Source organism: Herpailurus yagouaroundi, unplaced genomic scaffold, assembly GCF_014898765.1.
Source record: "Herpailurus yagouaroundi ecotype Mexico unplaced genomic scaffold, PumYag 77, whole genome shotgun sequence".
NCBI lineage: Eukaryota > Metazoa > Chordata > Mammalia > Carnivora > Felidae > Herpailurus > Herpailurus yagouaroundi.
This window is the reverse complement of record NW_024412388.1, coordinates 73,459,879-73,481,282: the sequence shown is the minus strand read 5'-3', so window position 1 is coordinate 73,481,282 and position 21,404 is coordinate 73,459,879. Positions and strand designations below refer to the sequence as shown.

The window sequence follows — 21,404 nt, the reverse complement described above, 5'->3', positions numbered from 1 at the left end:
TTAGGTAAAAAATTAAGACATTGATTGAGAAGTTGGATCTTGAGAATTGTAATAACCTGTTAGAGTGTACTTAGATAATTCTATCATCTTGATAGACCCTAAAGAGCTCTTTGCTGTCTGAAGAAGTCTTCCTTCTCTATCTTATAAAGCTTGTCTTGTCTTCTTTGAAAATTCAGAAATTATTTCATCTGAGGAATTAACCTTGTGAAGAGTACCTGGTTCTTCCCATAATTCACTGCTATCACTTCTTTATATCTCTAGACCAGTACCATCCAGTAGAAATACAATGTGAGCCATATACATAATTTTTAATTTTTTAGTAGCAAACTTAAAAGCTGTAAAAAAGAACAAAATTTAAATTTTAATAATATATCTTATTTAACTCAACATACCCAAAATATTATCATTTCAACAAATGATTATTATAAAAATGAAGATTTTTTTTTCATATGCAAAATCATGTTTTGCACTTACAACATGTCTCAAGACTACTCACATTTTAAATGTTCAGTAGCCGTAAGTTGCTAGTGGCCTCTATGTGGGGGCAGGATTGATTAATGTTAGCACTGTTAACATTTGGACTGAATAAGTTTTTGTTGTAGGGGCTGTTCTGTGCATTGTAGAATGTTTAGCAGCATCCCTGACCTCTACCTACTAGATGCCAGTATTATTAGATCTATAGATCTACAGAGTTAGATCTCAATATATTCCAGGGCACAAGTAAAAAGTCTGACCTGGGAGAAGTCTTTCATAGAAAAAAAAATGTGCAAGATTTTGCTTATTTAGATTGGCAGAAACCTATGGAATATGATAATGAATCTCGAGAGTGTTAGACTAGTGATGAAGGAATTTAATTTTCAAAGAGATCGAAATTATCAGTGTGGATATACTTACCAAAGACCATGGATTCATCATGCTTGCCTAAGCATCTGGGAGTGGTTAAAGGTTTGCTTGGTTGGTTGAAATGTGGGTCCAATGGTGGCCTGCATTAAATCCAGTTGAGATGCTAGAAATCTCATGATATATTTTAGAAGATCGAGTTAGAAGACTTAAGGAGATAGAATGATTGGAATGGATTTATCATGTGTGACCCAGTCACCTATCACCAATTGTGTCCTAAAAAGGCCTGGAGGACCTTCTCTTCACTAATGCATTGAGAAAATATTGTGAGGGAGAGAAAATATTGCTGTCCTCTGAGCCCAGGGATGAAGTTAGGAGATGCTGCAATTAAATAGGATCCCTAATTCCCTAAGGGAAATAATAGGCTCTCAAAGTGGCAGACGCCAAGTTGACAGCACTTAACCATCAGGGATGAGATAGCTATGGTTACCATTATAGGAAGCAGGGCCAGAACAGTAACCATAGTTGTTAGACTAGGAGGGATCTTTAGCAGTGGGTGATTGATTATGGTGTCCCTATACTTGAAATGAAAAATTGCTAGATCTGATGAAAAGAGACCTGAACTTCATATTTACAACATCTTGGCATTGCTTCTTCATTCATGGCTATTATAATCAGAAGGCCAATTAGTAGGCCCTCGAATGGCCCTTTTCTACCGAGAAAGTAAACCGAAATCCATACCATATTTCTAGGGGAATTCTAGTGATTATTGCCACCATCAAAGACTTTAAAGATGCTTGAGTGGTGATTCTCACCACATTCCCATTTAACCTTCTATTCAGTATGGGTAGAAGATGAACGGGTCATCTAAAATGTGGATCTATATGCAGTGTTTTTATCAGGTGACTAACCACAACTTCTTTTTTATTTTTTAATTTTTTTATGTTTACTTTTTATTTTTTTAAATTCTTTTTCTAATGTGTATTTTTGAGAGGGAGAGAGAGAGAGAGAGAGAGAGAGAGAGGAGCAGAGAGAGAGGGAGACACAGAGTCCGAAGCAGGCTCCAGGTTTGGAGCTGTCAGCACAGAGCTGGTCGTGGGCCTCAAACCCACAAACTGGAAGATCCTGACCTGAACTGAAGTTGGATGCTTAACTGACTGAGCCACCCAGGTGCCCCAATATTTATTTTTAAGAGAGAGAGAGAGAGAGAGAGAGAGAGAGAGAGCAGGGGAGGGGCAGAGAGAGAAAGTGAGACACAGAATCTGAAGCAGGCTCCAGGCTCTGAGCTGTCAGCACAGAGCTTGACCCAGGCCTTGAACTCATGAACCATAGATCATCACCTAAGCCAAATTGGACGCTTAACTGACTGAGCCACCTAGGTGCCCGGAATAAACACAATTTCTAATACCTAGCATGCAGGTATCACTCTGGCAAATGTCTTTTACTCATCCTAATATGCACAGAACAGAGGAAGTTGTTTGATTTTATCTGGAAGTGAGAGAATGTCAGAGAATTTATTGCCTTACATAAGGGCTATGTTAGTTCTCTAGTTCTCTGTCCTACTTTAGTGTGCAGGGACCATGATCATTTCATCAACTTGTGGGTATCACTTTAGTCTACTACATTTAGGATACTGTGCTGATAGAACTTGATGATCAGGAAATAGCACATACCTTAGATGCCGTGTGTAGTAAATTCTTTCCATTGATGTGACTTTGACACTGTCCTAAAAGAGGCAGAATCTTTTACTCTTTCTCTTGTATTTTGGCTGGTTCTCTGATAGATTTTAGACAGAAAACTGCAGCAGAAGTGGTTCTGTGTAACTTGTGTGGCCTTAGATCTGCAGCTTCTTCCTTTGTTGCCTAGGACACTCACTCTTGGGATGCACCTGCCATGAATAAAAGCTCAAGTTGGCCACATGCAGAGCCACAGGGATACAATACAAGAGGCCTTAGCCTCCCAATTGAACCCACCAAGTCACCAAACATAAATAATCTTGGATATTCCAGCCTCAGCAGCAGTCTGGTTGCAACTGGATGAGAGACACCAGCTGTTGCCACATGGTTGTTATTTTAAACCACTAAGTTCATTAAAACAGCAAAAGAAAACCAAAACATGTTGGAAAGAATGCGATTCAGAGTAGAGGATAAACCCTATGAAAATAATTTATTACACAACCAAACTGTTTTTAAATGGCTTTTTTATTTTGCTAAGTTTTATTTGTATTTATCAAGTGTCTTTAATATTTCACTGTTTGCTATTTTTACGTTATATATTTCTTCCCAAGAGGAAGGAAAACAAAATTACTTCTCCAATATTGCATTGTTGCATCCTGCACGCACTAATGAGTTTAATGTTTATGACATACTTGATGTTTTAAATGCTTTATATTAGAGGTCTGAACACAATGTCCTTTGGGCCAAATCTATCCTGGTATCTATTTTTGTAAATAAAGTTTTACGGCAACACAGAGAAACCATGTATTTATATATCCCCAATGACATCTTTTACGCATCATTGGCAGAGTAAAGTATGACAGAGACTGTATAATTCACAAAACCTAAAATATTTACTATGTGGCCTTTTACAGAGAAAGTATGCTGGCCTCTACTTTAAATTATGAAGAAATCCTTGATGGATTATTTCATAGGTAGTCGGTATTTAATGATATTTGGGGAAATTGATTGGCAGTTTAGGTTGCGCTGGAATGAAATTTTTTTTCCATTTAAATTATATAAAATAAGTGATCTTTCTACCCCAAAATTCACTATCCAACAGATTTCAAACTTAGATTAGAACAGATTAGATTTAGAGGATGAAGGATACCATATTTACCTGGACAGTTTGGTTAAAATAGTCAATTTGAGTCTAATGTAATCATCTCGAGATTATTGTGAATGTTTCTCCCTTTGAATGGCTAATAAAGGTGGTCACGTCTAATACCAATGCAATTTAATTAAAATAAGTATTTTTAATAAAAGAAGTCTATCTTCTGTGTACAATTATTTTTCTTATTATGACAAGCTAGCAAGGTTAGCTAGAATCCTAGGTAAGTGCTGGAAAGACCCTCAAAATTACGTTCCTTGCCCCAATTCCACATGTCCAACTACCTCCTTTTTTTAAAGAATGGGAAACTGGCCCAGACTAGAGTAGATGACTTGACAGAGATCATGACCCATCAGTAAGAGATGGATCCAGTCCTCAGTGCTTTTTAGCATTTGCACATATGGAACAGTTATGAACTTTTAACTATCATTAACTTTTTGCTGGACGTTCAGCACTGGGGGAAAAAAAAGCTTTTCTGGAATCATCAATGGAAAAGATTCTTCAGTAAAACCAATAACGAGGTATGCCTTGTCATGGTTAAATTGCTCAGTTGATAGTTGCTCCGTTTGTGTACTTCATATGATGGTGTGTAATTCTTAACATGAGCATTAAGTTGAGGTGGAGAGTTTTTACTTTTCAATTTAAATCTCGCCTTGTTTCTTCAGGAGTTTATAAATCATACCAGTTGGCTTTAGGTCAGAGATCGGAGATCTGAAAGGCGCCTTGGAGATCACGGTCCGGCTCCCACATTTAACAGGAGAATAAAAGAGCCCTGGGGAAGGATCTCAGCTAAACGGCAGTACCATATATTTAATTTAAAACTAAGTTTCTTATAGTCGCGGTTGCTTTGGCTTCTTCAAATCTCATTAAAAAGCAAAAGCAGAGCACTTCCAGGCCGAGTGTCAGAAAAATTCGGAACCAGTCGGCCTTATTTCCCTTTCTAGGTTGAACTCAGTTAAGATTTTTGGTAACTACACACAAGTGCTGCCTTTTCGTAAAACAAAAGGTTTGGGCGGCGAGCGGGAAAATCTGACCCAGGGCAGCAACTGAATGACAAAGCGCCTCTCCCCAGCCCCCCTCCCTCACTCCCACCAATAGCAACAGACGCCGGCGCTTGCTTTCCCGAGCCCAGCCAATTGGCTGCGCCGGCTGCGGCTCGGCGGAAGGGGCGGGGCAGCCGTTGCCACAGAAGCTACTTGATGGTTACTGGCTCCGCTTTCGTCCAGTTGCACCTGGATGGGCACTCTTCCACGCAAGCGGTTCTAGGAATTCTCCTGCTTGCCACCTCGCGTCCTTTGACTTCTTTTCTAGCTATCACCTACTGCACTTCCCCCTGCGTCCCGCTCTCTCCTAGCCGACCCAGGGCTGGAGAGCACAGGTACGCTGGCCGTGATTTCCACTAACGTTCCCTTCAGCTTCATCTTGCCAGCTCCTTCGGACCCCTTCCTTCCATGGCGGAGCGGCGGCGGGCTGACGTCACGGGGGCGTGCTGACGCAGGGGTGGGGGCGTAGGCACGCTTTGGGGAGGGGGAAGCTTGGGCTTGGACCGCTTTTTTGTGGTTACCGCGGGCACCCTTCGGGGTTCTGGTGGCCGGGGCTGTGGTGGGTCCCGGAAGTGAAAGTCTCTCGCTAGACTTTAGCTCCTTTCTGCCCATACCTCCTACTTGCCCCAGGCTTGACTGCCTGGGCTGGGAAAAAGGCAGCGAGGCTCGTACTCCTAGGGAGGGTGTGATCCTTGGGACAGAGGGGCAAGTTTTAGTCGATGGTTTTATCCAGAACTAAGCCCATACCCGGCCGGCTCTTTTGGCTGGCTTTTAAGCGACCACTATATAATATACCAGACTGTAGTAGGCCCTGGGGCACCTAAGTGAAGAATACTCCAGGAAGCCTCGGAAATTAAGTCCTCCAGGTTCCTTCTAGGTTTCCAGACTCCTTAGGAAACCGCTTAAAATGTGTGGCCTTGGGGACCGACCACTTAACGTTCCTAGGTTCAGTTTCCTTATCTGGAAAATGAGGGTAATAATAATCACTTTGGAGTGGTTGTAATAAAGGAGATTAAACCAATGCCAGGTTTTGAGTATAGTCAGTAAGGAATGCTTGCTGTTGATTGAGAAAACCATAGCCACAGTGGGGCTGGTATTTGGGATAAAGTCTATTTCGGAGACAAAGTTTCCCTATCACTCATAGTAAGGCTTCAGGTGTTTTGGAATGAATGAGGTTCTTGGAGTCCTTTTAAACACCACTTAGTTAAAGGAACAAATCGCAGAAAACCTGTCTTAAAATTAGTTTGATTTCCTTACGCTTACAATAAGCATGTCATGTTCATGTTTGTAATTCTTTAACAGCTAGGGACCATTTTCTGCTTTTTTTCTTCTACTTTCACAGTTTATGTGTATAAATAATATACTTTTTGTATCACCAAAACCCCAAAGGTATGAGAAAATGGCTTTGTTTATATTGTACAAATGAATGAGACCCAAGGAACTGAGCACAACAATGAGGTGGATATAACATCTACCCCCTGGGCTCAGTTCTTTTGCTTGGGATCTGGTTTAGTAGTACTCAAATTATGACTACCTTGAAGAGTTGTAATGATTGTTTTGAAAAGTTGGTTTTATACAGATAACTCAGGCCTACAAGTGATTTAAGGAATGGTGATTGACTCAGGATGATTTTTTTTAAGATGAAAAAAAACTTATTTAAAAAAAAATTTTTTTTTTACTGTTTATTTTTTATTTTTGAGACAGAAATAGAGCATGAACAGGGTAGGGGCAGAGAGAGAGAGGGAGACACAGAATCTGAAACAGGTTCCAGGCTCTGAGCTGTCAGAACAGAGCCCGATGTGGGGCTTGAACCCACGGAACTGTGAGATCATGACCTGAGCTGAAGTCGGTCGCTTAACCGACTGAGCCACCCAGGCTCCCCAAGATGAAAAAAATTTAAAAAGAAGACCTGGTGGGAAAAGCAGCCACAATAGTGAGCCAAAGGGACCCTACATTTAAAAAAACATTCAAACAAAACCCCCACCTGTAAGTTACTTCATCTGTTCAAACTTCCCCACAGCTTTGGCTGGCAAAGGTTATTCTCATTTTGTAGAAGAGAAAACTAATGCTCACTGTGGCTAAGAGGTGTCCATGTCGGGTGTCTCCCAAGACTAAGAACGGGTGAGTCTGGCCCAGTATTCTTTTATTTTAATATGTATGCCGCCTCTGAGTCCTTAAGGAGTGGTTAACTTGCATTTAGGCTACTTGTACTCTGTTTGAAAAAGAAGCAGTACTTCCAGAAGATTTTCTTTAAATAGTAGGTTAATTGTGGTATTTAAAGGGACAAACTGTCATTTTCTGGAACGGATATGTGGAACAATCCATTCAGATGGTTGTGGGTAAATGAGGTGTTATATTTGGTCCGTACTGATCTCTTGCTATTCTAATTCTAATTCCTTCATTGTTTTTCATGTTCTTATCACCAGTGGAAACAACTTTTGATTTCTTCAAAATTTTTTCTAGGAAATGAATGTTGGAATTTCATCTCTCTGAGACCCTAGTAACCAGTTTCATTGCTTCTACGTTTCTCCCCCTCCATATACCTAGTCCACTCTCCAAAATAAATCCACTGGATTTACCTTTTAAAGAGGTACTTCTGGTCTGTTATTACCCTGCTTAAAATGATTTCATGGTCTGTCTTAACGCTTAGGAAAAAATTCAAGCTCTTGAGCTTGGCATACAGTGACCACTGTCAGTGTGTCCAGTGTCATCCTTTGTCACTTGTGCTTACAAATCATGTCCCCTCATGATTCCTTCCTCATGCTTGTACTTCACCTTCTACCTAGAATGCCTTTTTCTCTTCCTTTTTGCCACACTCACATTTGTTCTGCGGGACTCTACAGTTTCTTCTCTAGTGAACTTTGACTAGTGTGTAGATATAGTGAGAGAAACGAGCAGCATTCCTATATCTACTTTGTGTTCTTTGCTGACTATTTCAGTCCAATGGGAGCTGGTTTTCCAAGAATTAATGTTTGGCAAAACAAGTTCAAATCTGTGAGATTCTTATGCTTTTCTCCAGAGAGATAGTTTTAAATACATATTTGTCTGCAGCTGGTTTGCTTACTTAGAGCAATCTAGATGCTAAGGAAGGTCATGAACTGGGACCTTTCTTTCTCTGACCGTGGCTAGCATTACAGTCCCTGAACAGCCATTCCTCAAATGCTGGTTGTTGGCCAAAATGGAACATAGTTTAGTGAGTGTAGCTGGGTCAGCATAAACCATGACCACGCCTGGAAAAAGCTTTAAGTACATGCCCTTTTGAGAGGGGGCTGGTAAAGTCATCCTTGTATAGGAAATTCAATTCTTTAAACATTAAAATATATTTAAATTGGTAATCTTTGGGGCTTTGATTATTAAATATGTGTGCAGAGTATGTCTTTGTCTCACCACCAAGTTGTACAGAAGTATAATGTATTTGTCATTTGGCAGTACATTCCACGTAATTGAAAGCATTTTCTTGTGAAACATCTGCTTTTCCATACAAGAATACGTTTGGTCCACTAAAATGATAGCACTTTTTATAAAGGTGGGACTTTCTATGCTAAAGAAAATTATTACATTGTTTTTCGGCACTCATATGGTTTTGGTTATTATAATACTGTCACAACACAAAAATAGCGGAATGCCTTGGAACCTTTGAACAATTTTTATCCTAGAAAATACTTCTACTGTGTAAGAATATCATTGTTGATCATTTCTATGGAAATGTCTGAGACTTACACAGTTCTTTATGTTTTGAAGAATCAGTAATGAAGGTAACATTTTTTTTTGAATGTTGGGCTAAAAGTCATTCTAAAATCTCTTTTTTACAATGTGTTAACTTTGTTTATTCTTTAAGGTAAGACATGGTTACTTTTTTTTTAATAGGTGAAGCAGAAAAATGTTGTATGATTTCATCTTATGATAAAACTTTAGAAAAATTGTATAAGTAGCTACCAATAACCCACAAAGCCAAGTGAGAACTTACTTTTAAAATACTGATGCCAAACTGAATCTTTTAAAATATGTCTACAAATTGAAGACCCCTAATCCTCTTACATTAATTTTTGAACTTTTATTCCAAATATAGGAAACATTTTTCTTTTAATGATCCCTAAAAAGATGGATCAGTGAGGTGAATAACTAAAAAGCAACTGTCTTGATTCATCACATTAACTGCTCTAAACCTTGAGTCTTCTCTCCTTCAATTATTGCTTTGCTGTTATAAGGCTTGTAGGTGCTGAGGATTCAAATATAAATAAGGTATTCTTTCTTGAGATGCCAATGTGCAGAGAGACAAATTCTAAACAAGCGAATGGCTGAAAGTAAAGACCAGTTCCTCTGTGAGTAGGGTAGCTATTGGAACCAAACAACTCAGTACATGATAGTACTACTGATTGCAGTGCCTTTTCCAGATCATAGTCTTCTTCACTGTTAGGTTTGGCTTTTCATTTGATTGTGTGTATCTGTATATTTTTAAATTCTTCTAGACTTCAGATAGCTCACAATATCATGCCTACTAACAGATGTTTCATGTTTGCAGCATTTAAGTAGATCATCTGGGACTATCGGTAGGTTAGTTAGCAGTTCTACTTGTACATGAGTTGCTGGTATTTCAAAAATACGAGCATGCTTTTCATTGGCCTATATCCTAAATATTTGTCTCGGTGATAAATAGAAACTTCAGACAAAAGTAGATACATTTTTACAAACACTTTAGAAGTGTCTGTAATTTGGAAATATGAGTAATTTTCTTTTTTTTTTATTATGAGTAATTTTCAACCTATAATTTCTTCACATCTACCCAAAGTATTGAAATTTCTTGAACATATGTATTGTATAACGCAGATTTATAAAAATAAATTACAAAGAGGTAACATATTTCTGAAAGCATGCAGAAAATCTTAAATATAACATTTGATTTAAGTCAGGGAGTCACATGATCAGGGAGACAGATGAAGTCAGGGAGACAGATGAAGTCAGGGAGACACATGATCATATAACGGAGTTATGAAAACATAGCTTTAATGATTGCTAAAGCACTAACATTACCTAAAATGGAACAGTTCTGAAGATATTCATGAGTATTCATATTTAAAAACATGACATCTGGGGTGCTTGGGTGGCTCAGTTGGTGAAGGGTCCAACTCTTGATTTTTGGCTCAGATTATGATCTGAGGGTTTATGAGATTGAGCCCCATATTGGGCTCTGCACTGACAGCACAGAGCCTACTTGGGATTGTGTCTCTCCCTCTCTTTCTCCCTGCCCCTCCTCCACTTGTTCTCTCTCTCTCTCTCTCAAAATAAATAAATAAACTTAAAAATTTTTCAAAAATGACATCTCTAAGTTTGAGTGAAAACAGTTGTATAGTAAAACTTAGAAGTATTGTCATCTATTATCAGTAAAGAATATCCTAGATTGAGCTGGGATCTGGGAATAAATTTAATTTTGAAAGATCTACTTTCAAAAGAATAACTTAATCTTCCTTGTGGCTTTTGTTGCCAAATACTTTAAAAGTATATTAAATTTCTGCTATTCTAGGCGTAAATGACCTACATTTCCTATTGGGTAGATACAATGAAACTGAGGACCAGAGTTAACCATAGTTTTTATATTTGTTTTCTAGTTTGACTGAATTAAAATATTATAATACTCAGAAATAGATTAATAAAAATTTCTACATTTTTGTTATGTAGAAAATAACAGGCCTTTTGGAAAATGTGTCTGGGGACTGGCAATTGTTGAATGGTTGAGCAATGCAATTTTGATACTTTTTGAATTAGTATCACAATGAGTAGCAGTTATAATTTCTATTTTGTCTGTGAAATATTACTCTTTATACTTGTTTAGGATTTTTATTTTACAGGGTAATGACAGAAAAAAGAGTCTACTGAAATGATGTTTAATGACTAAAATATTTCATAACTTTCAGCTTATGAGAAGTTGTTGTGGACGCCACTTATAAATCCATTTACCAAATTTATGGAGAAATCTGCAATTGATGGAAGTCATTCAGAAAAACTATGTCCTCATTTTAAAAGTACCCCAGAGAATGAACGTTTATTGCAGCCTGCCAGTGAAAGTCATCTCAGCTGGTATTCTTTTTTTTTCTTTTTAATTTTTTTAAGGTTTGTTTATTTTTGAGAGAGAGCGCAAGCAGGGGAGGGGCAGAGAGAGAGAGAGGGAGACACAGAATCGGAAGCAGGCTCCAGGCCCTGAGCTGTCAGCACAGAGCCCAACGTGGGGCTTGAACTCACGGACCGCCAGATAATGACCTGAGCCAAAGTCGGACGCTTAACTGACTGAGCCACCCAGGTGCCCCTCAGCTGGTATTCTCCATGCTAGCAGGGAATATCTAATTTTCTGATTTCAGGGTTTCATGTTTCGTCTGTAGGGTAAATTATTTGAATCAAATACAGCATTCTTCCAAGAGTATCTTCTTCAAATCTAGCAATTCATGTATTTATTTAACCTCGTCACAAATGTACTCATTTGGCAGAATTTGGCTGGTTTTTTGGAATCTTAATGAAAGCAAATGAAAATGAAAACCTTAACTATTGAGAATTATTATAGCTAAGGTAAATGAAAGTATAAATACTGTGGAACATTGGAAATGTAGTTGATGAGTATCAATTCACTGTCATTTGGAACATTGCCATATAACAAATACCTGTCATATTTTGCTATCTTCTTTAGAGCAGGGAATATACTTGTTATTTGTATGATTCATTGCTCACCAAAATGACAGTCTTAAAACACCATTATTGTGACTATTGCTAGTATAATCCAACCTCTAGTTTAGCTTGTTTTAAATGACGATGATATTTGGTCATATATAACCATTCTTGACTTTCTTCTGCCCATGGGTTTTAATAATGGACAATTGTCATTTATAACTAACCTCTTAGGCCCAGTGCTTAAGAACGCAATCTGCTTTCTGACGTAGCCTCTAAGATGCCGTCAGTTGTTGATGAGCCATTATGTTATGTTTTGTAAAGAAAGAAAAAAGCTGCCTATTAAAGAAAGACACAATGTTTTCTTATCACATGGAATTTTATTTATAGATTTTGAAAAAACTCCTTCAAACTTAGATTTTTTTTTTTTACTTCAAGTAACTGTGCTTATATAAAAATGAAATGTATGGTATTTAAAAAAATTTTTTTTTTATACTCAAAATCCAACTCTTCTGAGTCACTTTTTGACTCAGAGTTTTCCTTGCTATTGAGAGTATTGGTCATATGGCATTTCTTAGGAGCATCTTTAGCTGAAATAAAATTTATTGGTGTTGGGCTCTTAATTATGCTATCCAGCAAGCCTGTATTGGAGTCTTGCTTCTGGAATGTTGCTAAGCATTCTTGCTTCACCAGCTCCTTCAATCCCTCTATGACCCTGCATTCTTAGGGGTTAAAAAGTGTGCATCCCATCTCTGGCATGGCATCCCATCACTGGCCATCTATTCTGTAAGTTCTGGGCATGTGCAGGAAAGACTGCTCAGGACTGCCTCTCGACTAACAAAGATTACAAGAAGCATCCTGATTTCAGGGTGTAAAATGTGACCAAAGAAACGTTTCTTACAGTGATGCACAGTAATGCCTACGCAATCAAGAAGGCAAATGTTAACAGTTTTGTTTTGAATGGTGTTCATTATAAAGTCAAGTGTGAAGGAATTTTTGAGATCTGGAGAGCTCAGTTATTTTGTGTTTCATTTGGTTAGCTTATTTATTCTTTGGAGGTTTTTTTTTTTTTTTTTTTTTTGAACAGTAAATTAAAAGAAACAGTTTGGGAGTAAGGCAAATCTTTTGGGTTTACAGTAGGGAGAAGGAAGGGAAGTAAAAAAGGCATACACATTCTTGCAAGTCATTTTATAAACTAGAAAAGAGATGTTCAGTAATTATCAGGTAGCACAGTGAAACATTGCTGTTGGTGGTTTTGTGTTTCACATATCTCAGTGTTTTAAAAACTGTCTGTGTATATTAGGTATAGAAAAATAGGGGAGTATAGGAAAAATTCCATACGTTTTCAGTGACAATTTACTGTTACATTTTGGAGAGCAGTTTGTAGAACTGTAATATTTAGTCAAGCTGTGCTATATTTGCATAAATATGTGACAGATTTAACTTAAATTTTATTTGTACACATCTAGTGGAAAGCAGGACATCCTAAATGAAAAGACTGAACTGGAAGCAACATTTAAGGAAGCTGAATTGGCAACCTGTTCTGTAGAATTATTTTTGCCATTATTTAAGGATACCGTTGAAGAGATTAGTTTTGAAAATGTGAGTACTTGACTTGTGAACATCTTATAAAATGGAAAGCTAGCATAATACTCAGAATGCATTACCTGTGGTCCCTTATTAATGCAGTTATGCTCATATGCTGGTATTTGATATAAAAAAATTGCAGGTTTATCATTCTTCTTTATTCCTATGTCATTAACTGCAATTCTTTCCTTCAAAGATAATTCAGGCATGCCCTTGATAAGAAGCTAAGCTAGAAAATGTATACCTTGGTGCTTGACTTACCTGAATTTGAACTAGAGAGTCAACTTTTCCAAGAGTGAATGTAAACTAAAATATTCTGAGAGATGAATAGATCTGTTTTCTATAGTGTTATAGGGAATAGAAACCTGTATTCTCTAATTTCAGTGTACTAAATTTTGAATTAGAGACAAAAAATAGACTGTATTCTATTAGTTTTATTAAAATAAATGCCTGAAATACTTTAGGGCTTAAGCCCTATTTTGATTTCATTACTTTAATGTATGATATACAATCCTATTTACTATTAATAAACTTGGCAAAATTTACTATGTGCAAAAATGATTTTGTTACTAGAAAAAACTATTATTTGATAATAGCAACATTGTATTTTATTTATTTATTTATTTATTTATTTTTAGAAATTGGATTTTTTTTTTTTTTTCAACGTTTTATTTTATTTTTGGGACAGAGAGAGACAGAGCATGAACGGGGGAGGGGCAGAGAGAGAGGGAGACACAGAATCGGAAACAGGCTCCAGGCTCTGAGCCATCAGCCCAGAGCCTGACGCGGGGCTCGAACTCACGGACCGCGAGATCGTGACCTGGCTGAAGTCGGACGCTTAACCGACTGCGCCACCCAGGCGCCCCGCAACATTGTGTTTTAGAGTGTCTTAATACTGTATCTTAAAATGTGTATGTGGTTCTTATATTTTGTCAGGCTAATCTTTTTGCATTCAATTTGAAGATTGCTAAACAGAAGGAAAAATTAACAAAAGAATTAGACACTTTTAAACATGTAAAACAAGCTTTAGAACATCTTCTTAGAAAGACAGAATACCAACAAGTAAGGACCCTAAGCACTAATTTAATAGATTTGTTTCTCACTTGATGGGTTTACTATTTCTGAAACTGTAGAAATTAAATTATGAGCATACTTTTCATTGGCCTATATCCTAAATACTTGTTTTAGGATTTGAAACTTCAAATTTGGTATATTTGAAATGGAAAGAATTCCTGAATTTTTGTTTGAAATGGCAATCATTAAACTAACCCTGACTCTTAGTATTTCACAAATTGTTCTACATGAAAGCAGCATGTTTTTATAGAAAATATACTTGTATCTTTTATCTCAAAAATTTTCATTTGTTATATTTCATTTCAGCTGATTACAGTAAAATTTTCTTAGAATTTAGCTACTTTGTACCACTGTGTTTATATATTCTTTTATTTTTTGAGGGTAACAGTTTGCTGAGAGATAATTCACATACCATACAGTTCACCCTTTTAAAGTGTACAATTCAGTGATTTGTAGTATATTCACAGAATTGTGTAGCAGTCACCACACTGTGAGAGCGTTTTCATCACCACGTCTATCTCCCACCCCCACCAGCCCCTCCTTACCCTAATAGCTACTTTCTGTTTTTATGAATTTACTGATTCTGGACATTTCACATAAATAGAATCCTATAATAAGTGGTTGTTCATAACTGCCTTTCATTTAATATAGTCTTCAAGGTTCACCCGTGTTGTAGCACATGTCAGCGCTTCCTTTTTATTGCTGAATAATATTTCATTGTATGGCTGTACCATTTTTATTTGTCTGTTTCTCAATTAATGGACGTTTGGGTTGCTTCTGCTTTTTGGCTGTAATGCATAAAACTGCTGTGAACATTCACTTACAAGTGGTATATACCCAACAGAAATGAAAATATTTGTATGCCAGGCAATCCACTGTGTACCTTTACAGAGTCAAAGAGTGGGCTCTATGCAGTCCATGAGCCCTCTGAAAGTATGTGTACAATTTTGCATTATTTGTACATGGTATAAATGTCTTTGGGTGAAAGAAATTCATAGCTTTTTCACCTTCTCAAGCAGGAATATGACCCTTAAAATAAATAAACATTTTCCTATGTTCTCATTTAAAATGTCTACTTAGAATTCTTTTACTGATGTGCTGTAATTCTTTAAAAAAAAATCTTGATAGAATTAAGTTTGCTGATATTTTTTAACCTATTTGTAAACAGCACCATGAGTGTCTTTGTGTATAAGATTTTTAAAAAATGTTTATTTCTTTGAAAGAGAGAGACAGAGTGTGAGCAGGGGAGGGGCAGAGAGAGAGAGGGAGACACAGAATCCGAAGCAGGCTCCAGGCTCTGAGCTGTCAGCACAGAGCCTGACACGGGGCTTGAACCCACAGTGACATCATAACCTGAGCTGAAGTTGGAGACTTAACTGACTGAACCACCCAGGCACCCCAGATTTTTGTGGTTTTTATGTCATTGGCTTCTACTGTCTGAGGTGTTATTTAGAAATTAGGTATATAGGGGCGCCTGGGTGGCGCAGTCAGTTAAGCGTCCGGCTTCAGCCAGGTCACGATCTCGCGGTCTGTGAGTTCGAGCCCCGCGTCAGGCTCTGGGCTGATGGCTCGGAGCCTGGAGCCTGTTTCCAATTCTGTGTCTCCCTCTCTCTCTGCCCCTCCCCCATTCATGCTCTGTCTCTCTCTGTCCCAAAAATAAATAAAAACGTTGAAAAAAAATAAAAAAAAAAAAAGAAATTAGGTATATAATTAATTTCATAAATTGTGGACACAAAATGATTTGGAACACTCAGGCAAAAATCGATCTGATGACCTTTTAAAAAATCTAAACTGTGCATAAAAGTTGCCCATATTTCTTTAGTGATGCTTATTCTTCTTTGTACTTTTATATGTAGAGAAATATGTTTGTGAGCACTGATTTATAATATCTTTTTTTTTTTATATCTTTTATATCTTTTAATAGGTAGGGGACAGTTTATCCAGCATGTTAGAGAAGCTAACTGATAATGACAATGAAAATATTGTAAGTCTTTTTACACTTTGTGTCTACTCTGACATTTTTTATGTATGTGCTGCTTGTTTTTATAAAATTAGTCAACATTATCCAAATTGTGATATTTCTAAATCTTACATTATATTTGCTGAAGAATCTTAAGAAGAAGCTACTTGAAAAGGAGACCTATATTCAAGAACTTTCTTGTTTGTTTCAGAATGAAAAGGTAAGCAGATTCTGAGCTTAATTTATCAGTTTTCTCAATATTGACTCCCTCTTTTCCCTCTTTCCATTCTGGCGCCCATATCCTCAAAAATAGACCCAGAAATATTTTTAGATTATTTAGATATTTTACAAATTTTTATGAAATATCTTTTTTTTTCAGTTTCTTTTTTAAAGATTTTTATGATACTTAGGTCAGGTTAATTGGCATAAATCACTATATATTAGGAACTATGCATAAATTTGTATTGTATTTCAATTTTAGTATAAACTGAGGAATTTTGGTGTTTATAGGAGCATTTTACTTATTTAGTTTTAAATGTTTGTTTATTTTGAGAGAGAGAGAGAATCTAAAGGAAGCTCCACTCTCAACTCTCAACGTGAAGCTTGATCTCAATATGGGGCTTGATCTCACAACTATAAGATCATGACCTGAGCCGAAATCAAGAGTCGACGCTTAACCAACCGAGCCACCCAGGTGCCCCTGTAGAAGCATTTTAGATATAATTTACTTAGGATAGATAGGACTTTTCAAAAGGAGATTATCAGGAACCATTAAATAAAAGGGGGGAGGATTAAATAGCCCCATAGTTTATATAAAATATATTTATAATGGGGGAGATCAGGGATAATTTACAGTGGTACTTTGCTTTTTATTAGCTTTTTAGATCATGTCTAAGTATGGATAAAGTTAAAGATTTTTGAGAAGTAACACATTTTTTTTTTGTTTGTTTTCTCTGTTATAGGCAAATGCTTTGAAAGCAAACCGTTTTTCACAATCAGTAAAAGTAGTACATGAACGACTACAGCTCCAAATTCGTAAAAAGGAAGCAGAGAATGATAAATTAAAAGAATATATAAAGGTTATAAATATTCATTCACTTTTATAGTTTAAGTGATAAAATTAATGAACAACTATAAAGCCTTTCCTTAGTTCTGGAATTTGGTGGTTTTGGAAAAATTCAATCTAAGTGTTGCCATGGGAAATACATATTTGAGGCAAATCTTAAGATTTATGGCTCATCCAAAGATGTGATTCCAAATCCCAATATAAAAATGCTCTCTCTCTTTAGTACCAGTCTAGGAAGGATTTCTAGAGCTTGAATATCTTTAAAAATCTTTCCCATTATATAGTTAATTTATGTTTATTGTGGAAAATTTGTAACATACAAAGGAGAAAATTAAAATAACTTAAAAATACCAAAACCATTGTTAATGTTTTGGTATATAGAATTCTATTTTCTACATCCACACATAAATATATACTCTCACATTAGTAGGCAGTCAGTAAACGTTTATTATTTTTGTTTTTGTCATTAATGGTAACAACTTTAAAATCAGTTGACCCAGCTTTGGTATTTAGAAAACTGAGTAGCATTCTTGTTATGCAGTTTTTTAGCAGTGTAATCAAGGGGAACTTTTTGGTTTAAACTCAGTTTCTGGTTTAAATATTCTTTTGGAAACCTCACAGGCATTTTGAAAGAAGAATTTGAGGTTCTGTGATATGACACAAGCTAACTGGATCTATTGTCATTATTTTTTGCTGAAGGAAAAGACACAGTGTTCTCATTTTCAGGAAAGTGTGCAAAGATAGCCCCTATGGAATGTGAGCACATCTGTGTTAAATTTGTTTGCTTTTGCAGGTGTTTGCAACTTGTGGCATGTTTCAAGACTTCACTTGGGATGTTTTGGTTTTTTTTTTTCTTCAAGGAGGAAAAGCTTTTGCCCAGTAAAGGGACATTAAGCAGGCTTATGCGGAATGCGAATTTTGTCCTTTGTCCTCCTACATGTTCTTTTGAGCACTTTCCCACATGGATCCCCTTTGTCCTTTGCGTGGTGGTCTAGGGCATCCCAGATGAGATTGCCTTCCTCTGTTACGGTATTTACAATAGCATGCATGTGGTCTGACACCTCAGATAAGCATCTATCACACTTAATCTCACAAGTTTTAATTCGGTCCTCAAAGAGCAGTTGGGGAAGTTTTTGAAAATATGTTTCTTCAATTTAAAAATGGAATATTAAATGATTTTTTAAAGTTAATGTTAGCAATTTTTAATATGATAATTTAGAGAGCGAATATAAGACTAAAATCTTAAGATTTTGCTGTGACATTCTCTCAATACTTTGAGTTTAAATTCCATTACAAAAATACCGCTGTTTAGAAATAATTAAAAGAGGTTGCATTAGGTTACTGATTTTTCTACATTTCCTCTAACACAGTTTTGGAATTTAAGGCATTAATTGGGGGATCAGAGTTGAATTCTTCCATTAGGTTTCACAAGGTTCTTTTTCGAATTCAAAGATAATGAGCTCACTTTGGTAACATAAATTTCAGTTATTTAGTATTTTAGTTTTGACTCAGTTGAGTCAGTTTGTTATGTAGGTCTTTAAAAATTTTTTAATTGTATTTTAGTTCTGTGAGAACTATCCCAAAGATACTTTGAACCCAGTTCTTTCTGGATCTTTATATAACAATTAGATATAGAATATTTTCACAATTTAGAAGACACAGAATAGCTATCTTTATAATGTGCAGCATGTATACTACTTTGGAAATAGGGAAAGACAAGTAGTTGACTTTATGTTTCTGTTCATTTGTCAAAAGACTGTGAGGAGTTATTTATTTTGAAACTATAAAAATAATTTGGTAGTTTGGTATACTCCCTAATAGTGATCAAATGTGAGATAGGATAAGTCTAGTGAGAATGCCCTGGCTAGAACCTTATTCCAAAAAAAAAAAAAATTTATTTCACCTTTGGTGTTGAAAATGGTTTACTGCTGAAATTGTAGCAATTATTTGTGGTGTGATGGTGACACCCTGTGGTTTCTTAGAGGAAGACAGCTGTATTTCCTGTGGAGTCTTCAGTAGACTTGGACTGCTTTTATTCTTGTTTTCCTCCAACTACTTATGAAAACATTTCATGGGATTTTTTTGTTTTTAGTTTAAATACATTTCTAAAGACGATGTAAGAGTGTTTTGCTACTTTTCATAATCTACCTAGTTCACTTTTCAAAGAAAACGTCTTTAAATCTTATTTAAGATGTATTTATTTATTTATTATTATTTTGTTTTAACTTTTAATTTATTTTTGAGAAAGAGAGAGACAGACCGTGAGCCGGGGGAGAGGGGCAGAGAGAGAGACACACACACACAGAATCTGAAGCAGGCTCCAGGCTCCGAGCTGGCAGCACAGAGCCCGACGTGAGGCTCAAACCCACGAACCGTGAGATCATGACCTGAGCCGAAGTCAGATGCTTAACTGACTGAGCCACACAGGCACCCCAAGTTGTACTTCTTAATCTCAATTTTAGTGGAAGTTAAGAAGCATAGTTTTTATTGATCATGGAGTTGAATAGAAAACCCAGTCTTTTACTGTGACTCCTTTGATTTTTTTCATTAAAATGATTGTCCAAAACATGTTACACTGAAACCTAAATTCTGTAATAATTTAACTATTTTTTCAGTATTATGCAACTTTGAAAAAATGTAAAAGCATTAAAATCTTAAGTCTGTAAATTCTTAGATATTTAGTATTCAAATACTTTAAATACAAAGTCTTAATTTGAAATAAAAGCATGAGAGTTACACTAAATCGTATCCATCATCCATCCATCCTAATATTCTGTCTCTAGTTATGCCACCAAGAGATATGTAAGGAAACTGTGATGCCAATTAACACCATTAAAGTCAATGGACAGAAACACATCCCTCAGCCCCTCAGATGTCTTTTTACTTTTACTAATTCTTATGGATCTGATAGTTATTTACCTTTCTAAGCCTCTTTAGTCTTGGATTAATAACTCCCACAAAGTTACCAGATAAAGGAACACTTTTATTGCCCTTGATGTAATTCTTTGAGTGTCAAGGCATTCCCCCTAATTCTAGTAAATTAAAATTTGCTAAGTAAGCCTGTGTTTATCTCATCTGTATCTTTTGTGGTCTGTAGATTTTGATCATATGTCCTTTAAGCCTTTATCATTGCAACTAAAGAGTCCTAATGTGTGTAGGGAGCTACTGACTCCTTTAAGCTTTGTGTATCTTGTTTGAATTGTCTCCAGCTCAATTATGTTTTTTTGATTTTCATAACCAGTACTATGTATAATATTCTAGATGTGAAATTTTTAAAAGTTCTAGTTAATTACGAAAGTTTTAAGAAAATGCTTGTGCCATAATCACCAATATTAGTACCTTTAATAAGAATAGGATTAGTTTTCTGTAGGCTTATATATTTTAAATTTTCATTCTACAACTGGTTACAAATAAACAATGGTAAAACTACCTTTCTTTACTGTTATGCTTGTTATTAATCCTATGATTAATCCTTTTGATAAAATCCATGGAAGATTATATATGTTTATAATGTTACATAAAGATCGAGTTCCAAAATAATTTAAATATTACTAATATATATATTTTATAGAGCTTAGAAACCAAGATAACTGAATGGAACTTAGAACTGAGAAAGAATAAGCATGAAGCTGTAGCAATGAAAGAATCAAGTAGGCAAAAAACTATAGCTCTAAAAAAGGCATCTAAAATTTACAAACAAAGGCTTAAACACTTTACTGGAGACATGGAAAACCTTACTTCCCAAATTAGAGATCGGGTAAGTATATATACATTCTTTGTTTACTGTCCTATGTACTTAGTTTATGTAGTTAATGTCATAATGCTTAATATAAATCTTATTCTTCTCTTAATGCTACTGACACTAGAAAAACTTTACTCTGTTGCTTTAGTCTTTATTTTGAAAGATTATATAAAATGTCACATTTGCATATTGAAATTTATCAGTCTTTCCTTGGGAACTTTATTAAAGGATATATTAAATGTGTCCCAAAGCATCTAATGCAAACTAAGGGTAATGCTTCATACATATTCCCCCTTGGAAGCAGACAGTATACATTAGCATATTAAAGGCCCTGAGTAGGCCTTCAGTAAAGTAAAACAATAATGAGGAGTATTGAACTCATAGTTTCTCACCACTTATTAACCACAGAACTCTTGTTTTACCCACAAAACAACTCTTGGAATGGGTTCTAAGGAACACCAGTTTGGGAAATGCTGATTTATGTTATTAAACCATATGACTTTATTCAGCAATTCACTTCATTTGAACTCTGTAATGCACTTAAAACCATTTGCTGATGTAAACACACCATGTGAAAGTTATCCTTGGGTGTAGTGCAAAGTTGAAAATTGG

General features: G+C 36.0%; 1 protein-coding gene across 8 annotated transcripts in view; it reads left to right on the top strand.

The window, feature by feature from the left end:
- The first annotated feature begins 4,684 nt into the window (after nucleotides 1-4,684).
- Nucleotides 4,685-21,404, top strand: part of ODF2L (outer dense fiber of sperm tails 2 like) — a 37,195-nt gene continuing 20,475 nt past the window's right edge. For 2 of the 8 annotated variants that reach the window (XM_040470856.1, XM_040470851.1), the window contains exons 1-8: nucleotides 4,931-5,044; nucleotides 10,622-10,784; nucleotides 12,833-12,965; nucleotides 13,887-14,012; nucleotides 15,949-16,008; nucleotides 16,133-16,204; nucleotides 16,947-17,063; nucleotides 20,622-20,807. In XM_040470856.1, the coding sequence (XP_040326790.1) occupies nucleotides 10,672-10,784; nucleotides 12,833-12,965; nucleotides 13,887-14,012; nucleotides 15,949-16,008; nucleotides 16,133-16,204; nucleotides 16,947-17,063; nucleotides 20,622-20,807 (807 nt within the window). In that variant the 5' untranslated portion in view covers nucleotides 4,931-5,044; nucleotides 10,622-10,671. Of the gene's footprint in view, nucleotides 5,045-6,729; nucleotides 6,831-10,621; nucleotides 10,785-12,832; nucleotides 12,966-13,886; nucleotides 14,013-15,948; nucleotides 16,009-16,132; nucleotides 16,205-16,946; nucleotides 17,064-20,621; nucleotides 20,808-21,404 lie in introns of all 8 variants that reach the window. The other 6 variants (XM_040470852.1, XM_040470857.1, XM_040470853.1 and 3 more) reach the window with 6 other exon arrangements.